General features: G+C 31.5%; 1 protein-coding gene across 2 annotated transcripts in view; it reads right to left on the minus strand.

Annotated features, from left to right (window-relative positions):
- LOC125068759 (semaphorin-2A) overlaps positions 1-17,737 on the minus strand; it is a 173,630-nt gene that overhangs the window by 40,672 nt on the left and 115,221 nt on the right. For both annotated transcript variants that reach the window (XM_047678063.1, XM_047678062.1), the window contains 3 exons: positions 2,088-2,175; positions 1,153-1,204; positions 1,011-1,073 (listed from right to left, as the gene is read on the minus strand). In XM_047678063.1, the coding sequence (XP_047534019.1) occupies positions 1,011-1,073; positions 1,153-1,204; positions 2,088-2,175 (203 nt within the window). The remainder of the gene's footprint in view (positions 1-1,010; positions 1,074-1,152; positions 1,205-2,087; positions 2,176-17,737) is intronic.

Here is a 17,737-nt window from a genome sequence, read left to right on the forward strand (position 1 = left end):
TGTTAGATTTTTTCTTTTCTTATTTCTTAATTATGTTAGTAATTAGTTACTAACATTATTAAGATAAACACTAAACGTAATAAACAATTCTAAAATTATTTTTGTAAAGAAATTTATTTAAGTTAAATTGTTCCTATATTAAATTCGTGTAAAGAATCATTATATTAGTAATAACATATCATTGTATCAATGTATTTAAAAAACAATAGTCTAACAGTAGCAGTTTGTTAAAAAAAACAATTCAAACATCAATATTATTATTGACGAGTAAATAATAGACAATGTTATATATACGTGGCTGAGTGTATATGTAGTGTGTAAAAACATACTGAAGCCAAGAAATAGAAAAAAAAATAGCTGGTACAATAACATCTATAAAATAGTCGTTATATCAATTACAAACACTGCAGTACCCTAAAACAGAGGTTCACTTGAGCGCAGAAATCACTCGCGTCTTGAACATTATCGAATTAGTGGATCGTGCAGTGCGGTAACTCGCAACAATCACCCAATCTTTGGAGACGGGGAATAAAACAAATATTGCTTTTACGCCGCGATTGTAAATCAAAATTAACGGCCTTAATATAGCGAGTGGAACGCAGCTTTGAGCTCCCGCTATGAAATATGCCGCCGCCCGCCGCTCAGTTAAAAATGGGATTAATCCCTGATGGAAATAGTGCTAGTTGTGTGCAATTTTGCGCTGAACAAAGGAGTTTCAATTGATTTAATGAGGCAATAATGGCAACTTCTCTACGGTTAAGTGCGCTAAATGTATCATGAAACTAGATCTACGGTATTTTATTTCTCAGTTTTAGAAGTCGGATGAATTTACAATGTTGTTTTAGTGCAAGAAATATTTAAGTTTTAGCTTCAATTATGGTGACTTGTTGTCAATAAATGTATTGTATATAAAACAAAGTCATTCATAAAATATAATGTTGAATATGTATTCAATTTCGTTTAGTTTTTATAATTTAATTTATGTAAATAGTAAAATAATAAATACTTACTTCAGATTTTCCTTTGGAGACACATTGAGCAACATTGCTGGGTTCCAGATTTATGGAATCTCTCTGTGAACCAAAAATAAAATATTATTTACTGCAATAAAAATACGAATTCTATAAATATATCCATTTTTTTTATACATACATCACAGTGTGAGGAGCTGATATTGTTCATGTTAAGTCGATAGAGTCGATCCCTGTGAAAAAAAAATAGGTTGATATAGAAATAGTAAAGATAAAAATGAAATAATTTTAACTACATGTAAATTTCAACAAAGCTATATTAAAGTTAACTTTCTTAAATAATGATATAAAAAGCGAATTAAATGATCGTTTTATTGTCAAAAATGAGTCCTTTCAATAAAGTCACATAGCTTGCGTGAGACCATCAATTTATGTATATTGAAAACGTTTTATAACTGAAAAAAGGTATATTACGTCTTGCAATCGATTTATTGTGATAAGGTAATAAGAAAAAAAGACTTTTGTGAGTAAGCCAGTATTATGATAGGGACAACGACCATAGCTATCATGGCTGGCGATACATTGACGGTGTTGGAAGTTTATATTCTTTACAGTTTTTGTGTTTAGGGGCGACAGTAACTAACTATTAAGTTTGATTTTTTACTTTCCTAAAATAAATATTTTAAAGCGGTAATTTTAAAGTTATTTACAGATAATTATGTTTGAAAAAATAGCACGTATTTAACTATCTGTATTATTAAATTAATAAGTATAAATCTGCTAAAATAAATTGAAAAGAATGATGTATATGTAAGTTTTAATGCAAGATATACACATATTATAAAGAGCAGATATAGCTCAATGGTCATTCAGAAGGCACTACTGAGTTTTCTTTGCCTCCATTGTATTGATAATAATTGGTCATGAGCTTAGCGGTTTCCGTAGTCCACGCTGAAGAAGCATGGTACACCATGAAAAACTTCACTTGCGCATCAATGGTAAATTAAATTGAAGCTGTTACTTTTCTAAAAATTATAAGACAGTTCGACTACATTCAATGTTTAAATCCATCCATTATCTGCATGTATGTACCAAATAACGAAATATGAAACTTACATCGCTCCGACGTAGAGCGCATCGCGTTTGGAATCCACAAAGAAGGTTCTATAGTAGAGTGTGCCGCAGGAGAATTCCCGTACATGATCTGAAAATAAAGAAATATTGCTATGAATTTATATGTTATATATTTACAATACAATTTGTTAAACGCAGCTTAGCATTAGTAAAATACATTTCGTTTTTGAAGTAATATTTGATAAGCGTGAAATTTATGTATCGTATAACTAATAAAAACGATTTTTTTTTTTTTAATATTTTATTTACTCTTTTTTATATATGGTCTTTTTTAAAATATATTTTATAAAGACAGACAAGAAAATTATCAATTATTTATTAAAATGAAATTGAACAGATTAGACGAAGCAGGTGCTTTCGATCATAGTTAATATGTCAGATCAAAGAGCCTTCAATGTTCGCGTGTCAACATAATTTATGATATTAATATATCAAAGAATCGACTTCGATTTGAAACCAATCATAGCTATTTAATATTTTTAATGTATTAAAAATTCGTAGCTACTTTTGCCTTCGTATAATTTAAGCAATTATTTCGTGCTTATCTATTATTAAAGTAGGATAGACACGTTAGGGATGACGGCAAAGGGGATGAAGTCACGCACCAAGCACCCAATAGTTTTACAACCAATAGTGATTCAAGTCGTAAGAATATATAGGAAATCGTAAACAAATTTACCACGAATCGTAAAAGTTAGGTGATCTACATCCATAAAGGACATGTCAGTTTTTAAATGAATTCTTATTTTTAATCAATGATATATATTATTACATTAAGTAATGTAATACCAAATTTTATGAAAAATAATATTATTTTTTAGTATATCTAAAATCAGTAATATAAGAAATCTCAAACACTGTAGTTTTGAATGTAAGAAATTTCATATTCGTATGATACAGCTTTACAAATTCTATTCTAAATAACGTCGAGAAGTTTAAAAACCCAAACATCTCGCCTGACGAGTGAGCCTAGCTCGCGCGGAAGACTTTTCAATGTGTTCACCTTATTCGCTTGTCGGACGCCTCTATATGGAATATATTTTTCACGAAGCTAGCCGTCGCTGTCTTTTATACTACACAAGTCTGCATTTTGTGTTGAATAAAGAAATTAAAGCCATGACTCGTTCTTCACAATATTTCGTTTTATTACTTTGAATCTCTTAAGTAAAATATCGCGTTAAGATTTTGTTATTACATAAACATTTTTCAAGGATTAAATAAAGTAATGGTTTGTTATTATCTATATATTATGAATTCTCAAGGAGGAAAGGATGAATGATCTGACATAATATTATCAATGGATTAAAAAAAATACGTCTTTACGATTCCGTGGCGATTGGTCTCTTTAGTTGGTCTGAGTAGTTCGCACGTGATTGACGAACAAAGAAAAATAAACATTACAAAGAAGTCGGTAATGTGACGTCTGTGAATTTCGTCGTTTGACTGAGCTTTCGTTTCGTAATTAAATTCAGATGTTTAGAGTTGCTACTCAATCGGACGATTGTTATTCTTTTCAAATGCTCTATTTGTTATTGAAAAAAAAGTCATTTTTTCCAATACTTGGATATATATATTATACATTCCGCACGAAAAACTACGACTTGAAGTGGCTAGTTACATCATAGATGTTAACGTTATGGCGATTAATAATCTTATGTAATCAAACAAAACATTTGTTTCGTTATACAAGATATTATTTAAAAAATCTAATTAAGACAAATTAATTAACGATAGAGTACGTTTTGAAACAAAAAGCATTTTTTAATATAAAACGCGTAAGTAGTACTTTCCACGTTAAAGTAAGTTCCAATATGCTAATACGGGGCGCAGGAACTTCGATTAATAGTCGCGATAAAGTGACAATGTTTCACAGTAAATGAAGTTAGAACAGGTAGTGCATTGGGTAGGGAATTGAGCAGGTGCAAATCAGGAATCGGTATTGCTGTTCGCGACGCCGCTGGGACGACAACCTTGTATCCTGAATTTGCATATGTGAGGTGTTCGATATTTTATTTACCGAGAAATACGACGATGCGGTATTTGTGTATATTTAGTGTTTTGACGTTACATAAAGACGCCAAGGAGACAAATTTATACCGAAAATTTTCAGCACTGTATTACGTGATAGAATTTTACATACGTTTGCCCAAATACTTCTTTAATAGGTTTTATAATAAAAATTCTGTCGTTCGCCAGAATACTTGTGACGTCTTATGATATTAACTCTTGAATTATTTCAATTAATACAAACTTGTTTAAGAAAGTAAATAAGTAAATATGTTTTTATGCCACTTTTAACCTTAAAATTTATAGATTTACCTTAAAATTTAACATGAGATGTTCCAGAAAATGTAATAAATTTTACACTATGAAATTTCTGAAGTACGATGCGGTAACACAACTTAAAGTTACCACGTTTTAGTTATGTGACGGCGTTGCGCTATCTCTGCAAGTGTTCGTAATCATGTATTCAATGGCGATACATTTTTCATCACTCAATCTCCTTACACAAGAATTACGTTAAACTTCGTGCTTTTATAAAATATGATACATTGTATTTTGAGTTTGCTTATAGGTCGTGTTATTAAATTGTTTCGCGTACAACATGTTTCGTTCTATGTAATTTACTATGGATTTTTATGTTTTTGATTATATGCGATGGAACTTAACGATAACTATGGAAGTAATTTCCACCTATATTTTTATTATCTGTAATCTATAGTTGTACTATGATAATACCGCTTGTATTTAATTGTTTGAATGTATGTGTAGCTAATATTAAAAATTCATAAAATATTGACGTATTTTTTGAAGCTGAAGAAGAATGTAGTGATAAAATTATTTGATTATGTGGTGGAGGTTTTCAATATTTTTTTTTTATATTGATGTATTTTGCGTTGCAAGTATATATAAGTTCCACAGCCGGGTGGGAGGTATATCAAGAGGAAGGATTAAGACCTAATCCACCACGTTGCTGTAGAGCAGCATCTTGGATCATCTCGGGACGTCTTCCAATTATGTAAGTTTTCTCACGTCGTTTTTCTTCACGGTCGAAGACAAAAATTGTTAGAACAAATTGAGTCACGTGATTAAGCACCATGTGGTATATGAAGTAGATATCATACATTAGTTACTTGCCTTTAACAGATACGTTTTTTGTTGTAACTTTATGCATTTGCGTGAATTTTATATTTCTCTTCTTCATAAATTATATTTTGTAAGAACACAAGCGATGGTTTAGGTTAAAGGCGGTTCAGTATCAAGATTTGATAACAATGAAAGCTATAACTTTTGTTGACGAAGTTTTCAAAGGATTTATAATCCTATTAATTTGCTTGTTTATTTAAAAAAAAACTGTGTTATTTCACCACTTCAATCGTTTCAATCTTATCCGTACCTGATTTGCATAAACATAGTTTATTTATTTAATGTTCTAACAAAGGCCTAGGATTCGGAGTATAATTATCGGGTAGCCGTGCCATATCAAGATTCCAATGAGCCTTGTCGACACGCAAACCGTTTATCCCGTGACAGAAAACATGACCAATGCGTTCAGTCGTATTATTTTAATAAGTACCTTATTAAAGTATATAAAAATATGTAGGACTTTGACAGCCATGAAAAAAACTTTACTAAATATGTACTAATGTATTATGTATGTTGCAAATCTATTAATAATTTCCAGTTGATAAAATCTCTTATTTGTTACAGACTGATTGTTGACTAAAGTCAGTTTAAACTTAAAACTAGATATAATATATTTTACAATAAACTAAATATATATACATATATATATATTTATATATTTGAGGATAAAAAAAAATCATTAATAAGAGAATTAGCCAGTTAATAAAAAGTGTATTAATTAAGTAATATAAATATAATCTAGTTACTCTTGCTGTTTATTTCGAAATAGAGTAGATTTTATCTTCAGTATAAACGAGGTAGAAGTTTTAATTAAACCTTATTATATAATTTTGGCCTTCCGATTTGTAAATTTTCGTGTTTCGGACTCGGTCGGGGTAATTGTTTTATCGCATGAGCTCGGTCGCTCTGGTCAAGTGGTTAAGAGGGATGGGGTCAAGCTCACAGCTGGAGTCGAAGAAGTTATACAACGCACGTTCTGAGAGATGCTATCGTGCTAAACTATTTTGGTCAAGGATTGTTTAAGCAAACTCTAGCTATATATTACATTGTGGACGTTACCAATTTCGTAGGAAAGCGACAAACAATGTAGTACTTTGTCTGCGAGTGTCTTTACAATTAAACTTTAAAAAAAAGTACAATTATACACAAATAATTGTAACAGTTTTTTTAAACTATATTATAAATATTTATGAGAGAAAAGTTTATGGCATGTATTTTGAAATTAAATATAGGGAGATACTTAGATTATATTTCATTTAAATGGATTGTCAAATTAGGTCTTTAAACCTTAACCTGCAATTCTTGGAAGCCGCGGTTTGGGTTTAAGTTAATAGATATGAACTCAATGCCAAAAAGGTCCAACTAAAATTTTCCATAAAATACTAAATCTATACGAATATTTCAATTTATTTAATACGAATATTAAAAAAGTAGAAAAAACACCGCTTCCAGTGTCCGTAAAAGACAAAATATCGCAAATTTTAAACAAAATAAAACCTCATTATTTATTGATGGATTTAATTGAAATAGCAGAATAAACATATAATGTAAACATTCCGTGAAAAAGCATATTAGAAGGCTTCTTTGATGGATTACCAGGCGATTAGAACCAACAGGATATCCGCGTATTTTTCATTTGGCAATTGTTACGGTCGCGATATCAGTGTACAATGTACCGATTAGATTAACAGCACACAATTGGCTTACATGAAAACTTTGCCCCATTAGCCCTGTAATACCTATTTCGTGGATTGGATTAATTTAGAACGTGCCCCGCGGTGTTTGTGTTCCGTGTTATCGCTTCTGTCTTTAACAATAACACGACAAACTCTAAATTAAATATTGTGCGTTGTGCTATGAACGTTTTTATGGCGGAATCCGTTGGGTTTTTGTGGGATTAGAATTATTATTTTAACGGGAGTCACTGTTTAAAATTTGATGAACCTGTATTATTAATATACAAAGATAACATATGCTTTTATTGAAGTTGAAATTAAAAAGGTCGCTTTAAATTTAAATTTATTACAGTGGCTTCAAATACACCATTTTAATACGTTTTTTTTAAATAATTAAATTAGTTCTTTAATCATTTAACAAACTGATGATGATTAATAATAAATTATTATTTTACGTTATTTTTGCTTTTCATGAGTTATTTAATAGTGAATTTTTTTTGTAACTTTTACAACTTTTATTTTATTAAATTTATGTGTAGTAAAATTGTTTGTTTTCCCGAAAAAAGAAATGAAACATGTCAACATAAAATGTATTTTAATATCAAGTTTAATAAAATGTAGTTCCCTTTTCGTTCATACTACTAATGACTCCTAGCATTCGCACGCCATCTCCGACTACCGCAGAACTAAATTAACTTGCTTATAATATGAGATTTCAGTCACGATCTCCTTGAATACACCGTTACTCAGACGGCAAGTCGAAGTGAGTTAAGCGAGTTAATCGCGACACGCGTCGATGTAATGTACCGACTGCATAAACGTTGAAGCGCTTTGCATCGACTTTATGCTCAATATTGAATATCTTGTACCTTCATAACTCGTGACGACCAATTTATATTTAATATTTAGTAAATTTCACATAGTTCGTAAATGTTTAATGAAAGTTCCAATAAAATTAATTATACTATTAGAGAGAGATATACATTGAAGTACGGACGAATAGATCGCTTGGCTTGTTAAGGACAGTATAATATTTACTTGATATAACAAAAAGTTACAGAAATGTTCTGTCAAGATATTCCCAGTAGCCGTTACTGAGAAAGCACGTGAAGCTTGCGCTCGTCTTGCGCGTAATCTCTCTCATGTCATATCACATTCCAGTCCCATCGGATCAAGGGAGAGAGAATAAAGAGTGCACTTGTGGACACACTTGTACAGTATAATATTTATTGATATCTTGTCAAATCTTCATTAGGTATGTTTGCATGAATGAATGGTGGCATTATGTATTCAGGAGGACATTAGGATCATAATAATTATATATGTATCTCTTTTATATGATATAGTTTGGCGGACGAGTGAATCGGCCACCAGATGGTAAGTAGTCACCACTGCCTATAGAAAATGACACTGTAACCGGAACATAACAATACTGGGTACTGTTATATTTGGCGGTAGAATATCTGATGAGTGGGTGGTACCTATCCAGACGGGCTAGTAGTAGCCATACCACCAAGTAAAAAATTATTAAGTATCAAAATTAATTTTACCCGTGTAAAGGGCAGGCAAACGACACTTAAATGATATAGAGAAAATAACACGTATTACGTTTTATAATTTCTAACCTTAAAAGTTGCCAAGTTTAGCAAATATGTGTGTTAATTAAAACAACTCTTTAACGCTTTCATATAAAACTGTTCACTTTTCTCTTGAAAGATAAACATTTTGTCGCTCTGCTTCTGAACAATGACTAGAATGAGTGTCGCTTTATGCTTTACTCTGAGAACAATTGAGTGCATTTGTACAAGAGACGCTTAACAAAGGACTAAGTATTAGTAGTTTAAGTTATAACATTAAATTTAAACTCGTATTTTATTATAATCATGTAGATATTTCAACGGTTTTAAACTATATATCAATATATATATATATTTTTATACTTATTTGCTTAATTTTTTTTTCTTTATTTATATTAATGTAAATAAGCTAATGAGTTTGTTTGTTTTTGTCGGAAATCGCTAAACTCAAAACTTGTTATTGCTTTTGATAGCTTAATAATAAACGAAAATTCTTGGGGAAGGTTATTTTCGATCTATCAACGTAGATTTTGTTTATACACAAGATTTTGTTTTAATTCGATTCGATTGTTTATTTTCCGATATAAGTAATAGTTCTAAGTATATTTTTTTTAATATCACAAATTTTATTGTTATAAATACTTACGTAAATAGATCAAATATATATAAAATTATGGTATTAATTTATATGGAAAAGAAAAAGTTTTTCTAATTTAAAGTTGATGTATCCATATCTTATCTTTTGACATTAAGTTGTCCCTTTGCTGAGGTCCATGAAACAAAGTTACGATTAAAATTCTCGTAAAATGAAACCAAGTAATCTCACACGAACCGTAATAGCGTATTAACAGAGACTTCAAAGACAACGCATCCTTACGATGTTATGAACAAACTGATGAGTCACAACATTTTAAGTGCATTATTATTGTATATGAGTTATTAAACATTTTATATTTATAAAACATATAACATTTTGTCTGATTGCCTCCATTGTTGACAAGCAGGCTGGTTCGATTTCCAGAGAATCGGAATTGCGATTCAACAGGAAAATGCTGCAAACATTGTTGTTCGTGCGGTCATGATTTGTAAGTTATTTATTTTTACTTTCAATTATTTAATTTATTAATATTATTAAACTGAACTAGTGGGTCGACGGCAAAATGAGGAATTTCGAAACCTATGACAGGCTTTGTTTTTATTTAATTTTATTATAAGCTGACGTCGGTTCGCACGTTTTCTTTTATACAGCCATAAAAGAAAACGCTTCTACCCGGTCAGTAATTTTTTTCCGCTCTCTAAAATTAATTATTTGTTAAATTGTAACAATTTAATAAATTGGAATCAAGAATCCTCTTTAATTTTCAGAACATCTACGGCTGGACCTCTAAAAAAATAAGACCATAACCGTTCTTCTTCTTGCAGCTATCGTCCCATAATAAAAGGTAAAAATCGATTTACGCTATTAATATATAAAATGTTACATTAATATATGTATGAACGATGATAGATTTATTTATTTGAAGTTGGTGCAACGCACAAAACGTTCGACTGGTTTCACATTAACTCAACTCGCTTTTGCTGGTGGAACGCTTCCATGTTTTTGTCTGGAGGAGCGCATGTATTTGTTTGATTGATGGACAAAAATCAAGATATGTAGTTACTTCGAAATTAAAAAAAAAAGAACATTCGAATCTCTCTATCAATCATTCAGTAAAAATTACACGAATAAGTAATATTATCAAAATACTGAAATGATAGTTAAAATGTTTTAATTTTCATATCTAAATGAATTAAGAAAATTAATTATTCCATTTAATAAGCGTCAAATACTTAATTACTGGACGAGACAAGTTGCGCGAGGTTTCGTTATTTAATATGTCGCTCTTTATGAAGAGCAGTGAAACTGACGGATTGCCGAAATTTCACCCTTCACTGTTTATTTAGATAACTTAATAACCATAAGAACTCTAAAGAGATATTAACATGTAATAAACATAACTTGATCTTGCCTAACCGTTTCGATGGAGGTTGTTTAACAGAGATAAAATATTATTAAAACTTCTAAATTACCTTTATATAATTTAGTTTCATTAATTATATAATTATATTTAAAAAATAATTTATCTATTATGTGAAATAATTTGTCTTCGTAATTATAAAAATTCGGATACTTAGTTTGTAAAATAGCTTCCTTGCCGATTTTTCCATTTGTGGTTTTGGTTTCATCTCAAAAAGTTCGATATTTTAACCATAAGGAAGGAGTTTAGTCTGTTAGTCATTGTAATCCTTTTGCCATTCATCTTTGCAGACACGAAAAGGCTCTCCCGTTTGCGCGGACTAATTCCGAATGCACCTCCAATCGTAAAAGAAGTCGTAAAGAAGTGAGACTCCCCTCGAACCGATGCACGGGAATCAGGGAACAAATAGTTGATTTTTATTGGCTTCCGCCCAGACTCAGATTGAAAATTCGCCATAAAGACATTGGGACACGCCTGGTCGGATTAAAGGGGGGAAACTAATAAAGAAAACTTTTGCGACACCGTATTTTTACCAAACGCGCTCTTAAAACTTTAGAGCCTTTATTAGGATCCATGGTAATAGTTTAGAAAAAAAACAGTATGGTGTTTGAAGTGTTTTGTTCAACGAGTATATAAGGACTGATATAGTAATTCTTTTTAAATATCTTTTCGAAGTTCATTAACTTTTTTAATCTTCATTTCACTTTACGTGAACTTTAACAGCTTTTGTGTAAAAAAAAAAGTTATTTAAGTTGTCATTAAATTTAAAATGAGTTTTAAAATTAGAGAGTGTTTGTTTTTATATACGGGCTACGTACATATATCAGATGGCTTTCAGCGAATGGTATTAACGTATGTGTGCTTCATGAAGAGTAGCAAAAAATTATGAAATACAGCGCTACGCCGACAGGCTGAAAGTAGTGACAGGAAAGACACGATAATAAAGACAAAACACGGCAATAAACGTGCTATGAAAACATGTCAGGGCGCGTACACGGCTTCGAATAAGAAACAGGGTAATGGGAATTTCATTTACATAAATTATCTCGCAGGAAAAACGGTGTCGCCGTACTGAGGTAAGCTGCCTTCGGGACGCTTGGTAATGCGACATGCTGTTATACCTCTATTGGGGTTAATGTACTCCAAAATTTCAAAGAATAACAAAAATTTTAGACTTAGTACACTGCTATTATATTTTTTACTATAATATTATATAATTTACAAAATTATTGTACGAGGTTTATTTTGTATTTTTAAATACATGACAATATCTTGTAGAAGTATCAGTTGTCTCCATACAGCGAAATACACTTACCATACATTCACACCTCGGGGAGAAGTTGTAAATTTTGGCACCGCGCTGGAGCTACATAATTTCACACGCCTCAACTCATCGTTCGGTAAAATATTAAGGTGTATAAAATTTTATTACAAGTATTACCCCCTGGAATGTTCACTATAAACATTCTGTATCGTTTCTCCTTTGCTAACGGTAAGATGTATGGTATCTTATGTTTTACGTTGCTTTTTAATCCGACATTTTTGTACTAATAAGGTAGCATATTATATTTCAAACGTTCGTATTGTTTGATTTTCAAACCCCCGGGACTGCAGATTTTCTTTGCTTTGCTAATGGTAAATTTTGGAATTCGATACCTACTTTCAGTGATTATGTTTCCTTTTTACTGATTCGATGATCCATACGTATATAAATTGTTGTACTCTATAAATAATTAATCGAAAATAAATAAAAAGATTTTTAATTACCAAGTCAAATGAGGTGTTTATTTTTACTGCAATCGACGTTCAGCATCAGGCAAAATCCAATGAACAAACATCGGACACAAATTCGCTTAATCATTTTTAATTTTATTCGTACATTCTATCATTAATAGATTTACATTAAATGTTTCCAAGTGTGCTTACGTAATTAGAGTCATCTGAAGAGATTTTTTTTTTATTCCTAACATTGAACCGTGATAGCAAATGAAATTTATTAATACTAATTTTCTATACTTTATGACATTATAACTTGTACATTTTATTACACATATGTAATTCTGCGTAATGTAAATGTAAGATGTATTTTGTATGTTGTATAGATATTGATATGTTTTGTTCTACAAGTGGCAAGTTTATAAGGCTACAGATCTCGAGGCACAATCATGGGCTCAATCCCGGGTCGGGTAATTAAAAACTTATTTTGAGTTGGCAGTGTTTACAGTTCCATGCCTCGTAAAGCACTTTAAGCCAGTTCAGAGTCTGCACTTTATCCCGTCATTGTTGGATTTCCCCTACAAATAGAGAATATACTTATGATTACACACAAATTAGGAAACTAAGATACGTTATGCACAGTTGACTAGTTTCTCATTGACAAGAGAAAGTCGTGACGAAATCGGACCTGATGACGTCATCGTCATCATTAATACTTGAGAAAGATATATTATTATTTTTTTCGATTTGGTTCTTTAAGTGTGGTCGTGTCGTAAAAAGTAACTATAATCAAGTGTGTTTTTAAGCTACAAGTTACAGTTGATAAGGACGATTGTGTTTTAAGCGGGATCAATCCCGATAAAACACACGACTCTTATCTCGGCGCATCGCGTTTATTGATATAACCGCTCGTCGATTGCCACGTATATTTTGAATATTGATAAACGCATGTCTTGCACACGCGGTTTCAATCAAATGAACTAACAAAAAAATATCTTTTCTTGTAATTAAATCAGTACGAGTTCTAACAATCTATAAGTTTATTCTTATATATATTTATCGATATTTATCGGATTATAAATATATCTTAATTACTTCAGCCAAAAAGGTTCATTATTTTAATTCAATAATTCTAATTAACTAAAAAGGTTATGTTAAGGTGTTTTATTTTTAAAGTAAGTAATTTTACGCTCCACGAGTGATTTTTAAATTTATAACGTGTATTTTTACAAGAGCCTTAGCGCTCCAAAATAATTTACATAAAATCTTAAGCAAACGCAGTGAATTGAGTAAACTTCAATCACAGGATCGTCTTCCAGTCTAGTAGACACGATGCCTGTATTTTTCTACTTCAATCACGCTGTACTTTAACAAAGTGGAAAATAAATTATCACTGAAATTTATTTAAATTAACTCAATATTCGCACTTTTTATATATGGCGTACATCATGTAAGTCAAATGTTATTGAATATTCAATTGCTCTTATTTAAATTGTTGAAAAAATATATTCATTTATGAATTTAAAATAAATATATAAATAAAAACTCTTTATATGTTTTTTTTTTTATTACATAAAGTATAATAAAAACACTGTTGAAGATGTTTTCTAACCACTCAAAGTTTACATAATATGTACATATATAACTTTAATTTTGACCAAAACAAATAATTGCCAGACATGACCTGGAGCGGAATTTTCTAAAATAATACTGATTTGGTTCATGTTCATCCAAGTGTAACGAGTAATCCGTCCACAGGAACGGAGCTAACCGATTTTTATAAATATTTACAATAGAGGAATAAGCTCAGGTAATTTTTTCAACTCCTTGTTGCCATATAGAAAAATTTGGGTCTATCCATGGCATGGAATCCTATTGCAATTTACGCTCATTGAACCGGTAAAAGTGTATGGGGAGGCTAAAGTTGCCTCGATTCTTTTATTGCCATATGAAATCAATAGAAAGCGTGACGCTGCAAATGCTTTCTGAGACGTCTCTTTTAATAAAACCCATGAAAGCTGCTTTTATATACGAAATTAGTTGATCAATGTTTCTTTATACATTCATATAAATATATCTTTACATTATATTTTATTTTGCTTTTTCCTTATAGAGTACACTCCGATCGTCGAGTCAAATACAATTATTTTTAATTTCAGACGACGGTTATTATAGAAGCTTTTAATGCGAGTCATCAACATCATAACGTACAGACAGACGTAGTTAATACCGAACGTATTCATTATGGCTCTGGGGGCCAAATTCAATCGGTCTCTGTACTGGGCACAATTATTCAGAATACGTTACCGTCGCCAAACCGGCCACGCAATAAGTCACAGCCTCCTCGAGGGACGAACGGACTCTCCTGGAACTCATAATTGGAAATTGAAATTTGTTTAGGACTGTGTCGGGCTCCTAATTCGATTATGGCAACGCCTCTCGTGCAATCTGCGTGCAATAACAATAAATATAATCCGTGGAGGTGAATCACTGCATACGCTACAAGTATTATTATTGGGTGTGTAATCCTATTTTAATTGGTTCGAGTTTTTAGCCAGTAACCCTAGTTTAATGTGTAACATTCTGATTAATATTTTGAAGCATTTAACACTTATTTATACAAGTGAGACTCGTCTGTTTTAATAATTCTAGTCGCCCATTGGTCCAAGTTCGACCATATACATATTTTTTCAAGGATCTAAAAATATTAAAATATTAAATGTTCTGACAAAGTGTTAGGAAAAATGTATAGAACTGTTTTGTCTTTATGACACTTTATGAGCCATGAAACAAGCTTACTTACTTACTAAATTACAATCCCTAGCAACAAATTTTCAGCTTTTCAGTTTACCTGATCATGACAGTGGACGTGGATTTATAATTCCGATATAAGATTTGACGCAAACATACTTACAAACATGAATTGTGATAAAAATAGGGCCAATAAGTAAAAAAAAAATAGGGCTAGTAAGTTTAAAATATCGATATTATTACCTATATGTTGTTAATCATATACATCTTATTGTATATTGCTCGTATAAGCTTCTAGCAGTGCTAATAAGGCAATGCAAATATTGGATTAAATACATCCCTTCAATAAAGACAATATTATTAGACGCAGCCGTGTGTGACACGCGCAATGACAGAAACAAAAGTACGCACACGTGAACACCCTATATTGGCAATATCCAAGAAATTCCGACGATACAATAGAGAGAGAGACACGTTCCGTTATTAGCTAGGGGGGGTACCTTAGTTCCTTTGCCCCCTCGCTATCACTCACCTAGCCGTATCAGTCGCGCGCCCCCACGTACCTACTAATCACAGAGGATGTGGCATAGACGCGCTATGCATATTTATTATTGCCCTCCTTTCAATTCTCACCGTTCGATCCGAGTGGGACGTGGGTGTTTTTCATTTGCCCATGTTATTTATTTAGTGGGCCCCAGGTAAGGACTTAATGTTTGATGAGCTCAGATTCGGCCTCCTTAATTTCTACACGCACAAGCTGCTACATCTAAGCCTAACGTCGATCACGTTTCTGCGGTTGTTTGTTTCCTCTATCTGGTTAATTAAATACAGAATACTTTATGTAAGCATAAAACAATACGGCGTAACGCCAATGCTAACTTTAATATTCGTGGAATTTATGTAGCAATTATTACTACTTCTGCTGCAGGGTTATCGTGTCGAATTGTATAATAAATTGTGTATATGAGATAGACAAATATTCGAGACTGAGAGCGAATATCAGAGATAATGTGACCACACCAAATAATTTGTGTTGAAGAGAGATCCGAGGGAGGAGGCGCGGTTTTATAAAGCACTGGTCGACGCACCTCCCGCTCCGCAGTAATTGAAACTTTTGTAGCGAAAAGAAAATCCAATAAAAATTAATTGCTTTCCCTTTCTGGCATGCATGTACATGTGGTAGGGAGAATAGAATAAATGTGAAAAAGTGTAAATAAACATTTTTCATTTGCACGAATTAAATTCCTGACGAATGCTAATGTTGTTTCACCGGGGAATTCTTGTGCACTTTAATAGGGGAAGTTGAGTTAATTAAATATACCCCGGGTTCATTTTCACGAAAATTATTTGATCTGGCCCGACACGAGTCCAATTCAGCGCAATTCATTCGCCAAGATCACAGACTTAATTTGATTTTATTTTTACACTCGGATATTTTGACTGCGACCTCGGAACATAGCGTTCGAAGTGTATTCGTAGAGAAACTACGTAAACATGTAAGCGAACTTTATTGTCGTCTCTCTAAGCTCCTACACTTATTTCATTTGGCAAACGACTAAAGTGCCGATTCGTGTCAAAGAAACTAAACTCGTTCCAAAATAACAATTCTATTCCAAAAAGTACTAAGTTCGTAAAACAAGATGAATAGTTTAAAACAATTACGTTTAAATTCAATGACGGCGTTAATTATATACTACACAGTATATACAATAGACACACTTAAAGAGTAATCTATTCTAAGCTTTAGTTAAACATCAATATTTTCTTGACAATATTTTACAAAGTTTTAACATATTTCCTAAGCTGCTCTAACCAAAAGCTATTTAGGTAACCGTATTATAAGACATTAGCTACACCATCTGGGCATGTTACAGAGCGGAGCTATAATTTTATTAGAGTTCGTAGCTAAATTACGACTAGAAGGTATTACCTAAACAAACGCAAGAGATTTATATTCCTCGAGTGCATACGACAGCTTGCATAATTTAATAATTTCCACACGCCCTTGATTAAAATTTCGCTATAACACATTAGTAAGATGCCGAAGGGCGTAGGGCAAGGAAATTAAACGGTCCATAATAATTTCGTTATGCCAGTACCATGATTAAAATCTTTCAATTAATTAGGAAAAGTTTAGTGTTCAGCATAGGGGATGTTAAAGAACAGCAAATGCAGCGTCAGCGGCTAAATTAGAAATTTTAATTGAATTGACTTCCTGTAAATAAAGATGTTCTTTTGACAGTACTGTATTATTTACAAAGGATTGTCGCAACATCGTTTACTCAGATACAATATAATGATGATAAATATTTATATTTATTCGTATAAGAATTATTGAGATGAATGACTTAAATAAGTTTATACAATTCAGAATTAAAAATAGCTGCTGTTGCAGCGGATTTATATATAAATAGTATCAAGTATGCTAGCAGCATTAGCCCATTGAATTGCAATTTGATTCTTGCGATTTCAACTTAATTTTGCAGAATAACAGTTATACTACTAGTTTACCGATTCATTATTACATTTATACATATATTAATTTTCGTTATATAGAAAAATAGATTCAAAGATAGCTTTTAAAATAATAAATCTTTTATTTAATACTTGTCCCTTTTTAAAGATGTTATGAAATAAATAGATAGATTACTTTTTGAATGAATTATAATAAAGTCACATTAAGGTTGAACATTTTAAGAATATTGAAAAACGATAATTATTACCGGATGGTCAAAAGTTTCAATTGG

This window comes from Vanessa atalanta, chromosome 14 (assembly GCF_905147765.1).
Source record: "Vanessa atalanta chromosome 14, ilVanAtal1.2, whole genome shotgun sequence".
Lineage (NCBI taxonomy): Eukaryota > Metazoa > Arthropoda > Insecta > Lepidoptera > Nymphalidae > Vanessa > Vanessa atalanta.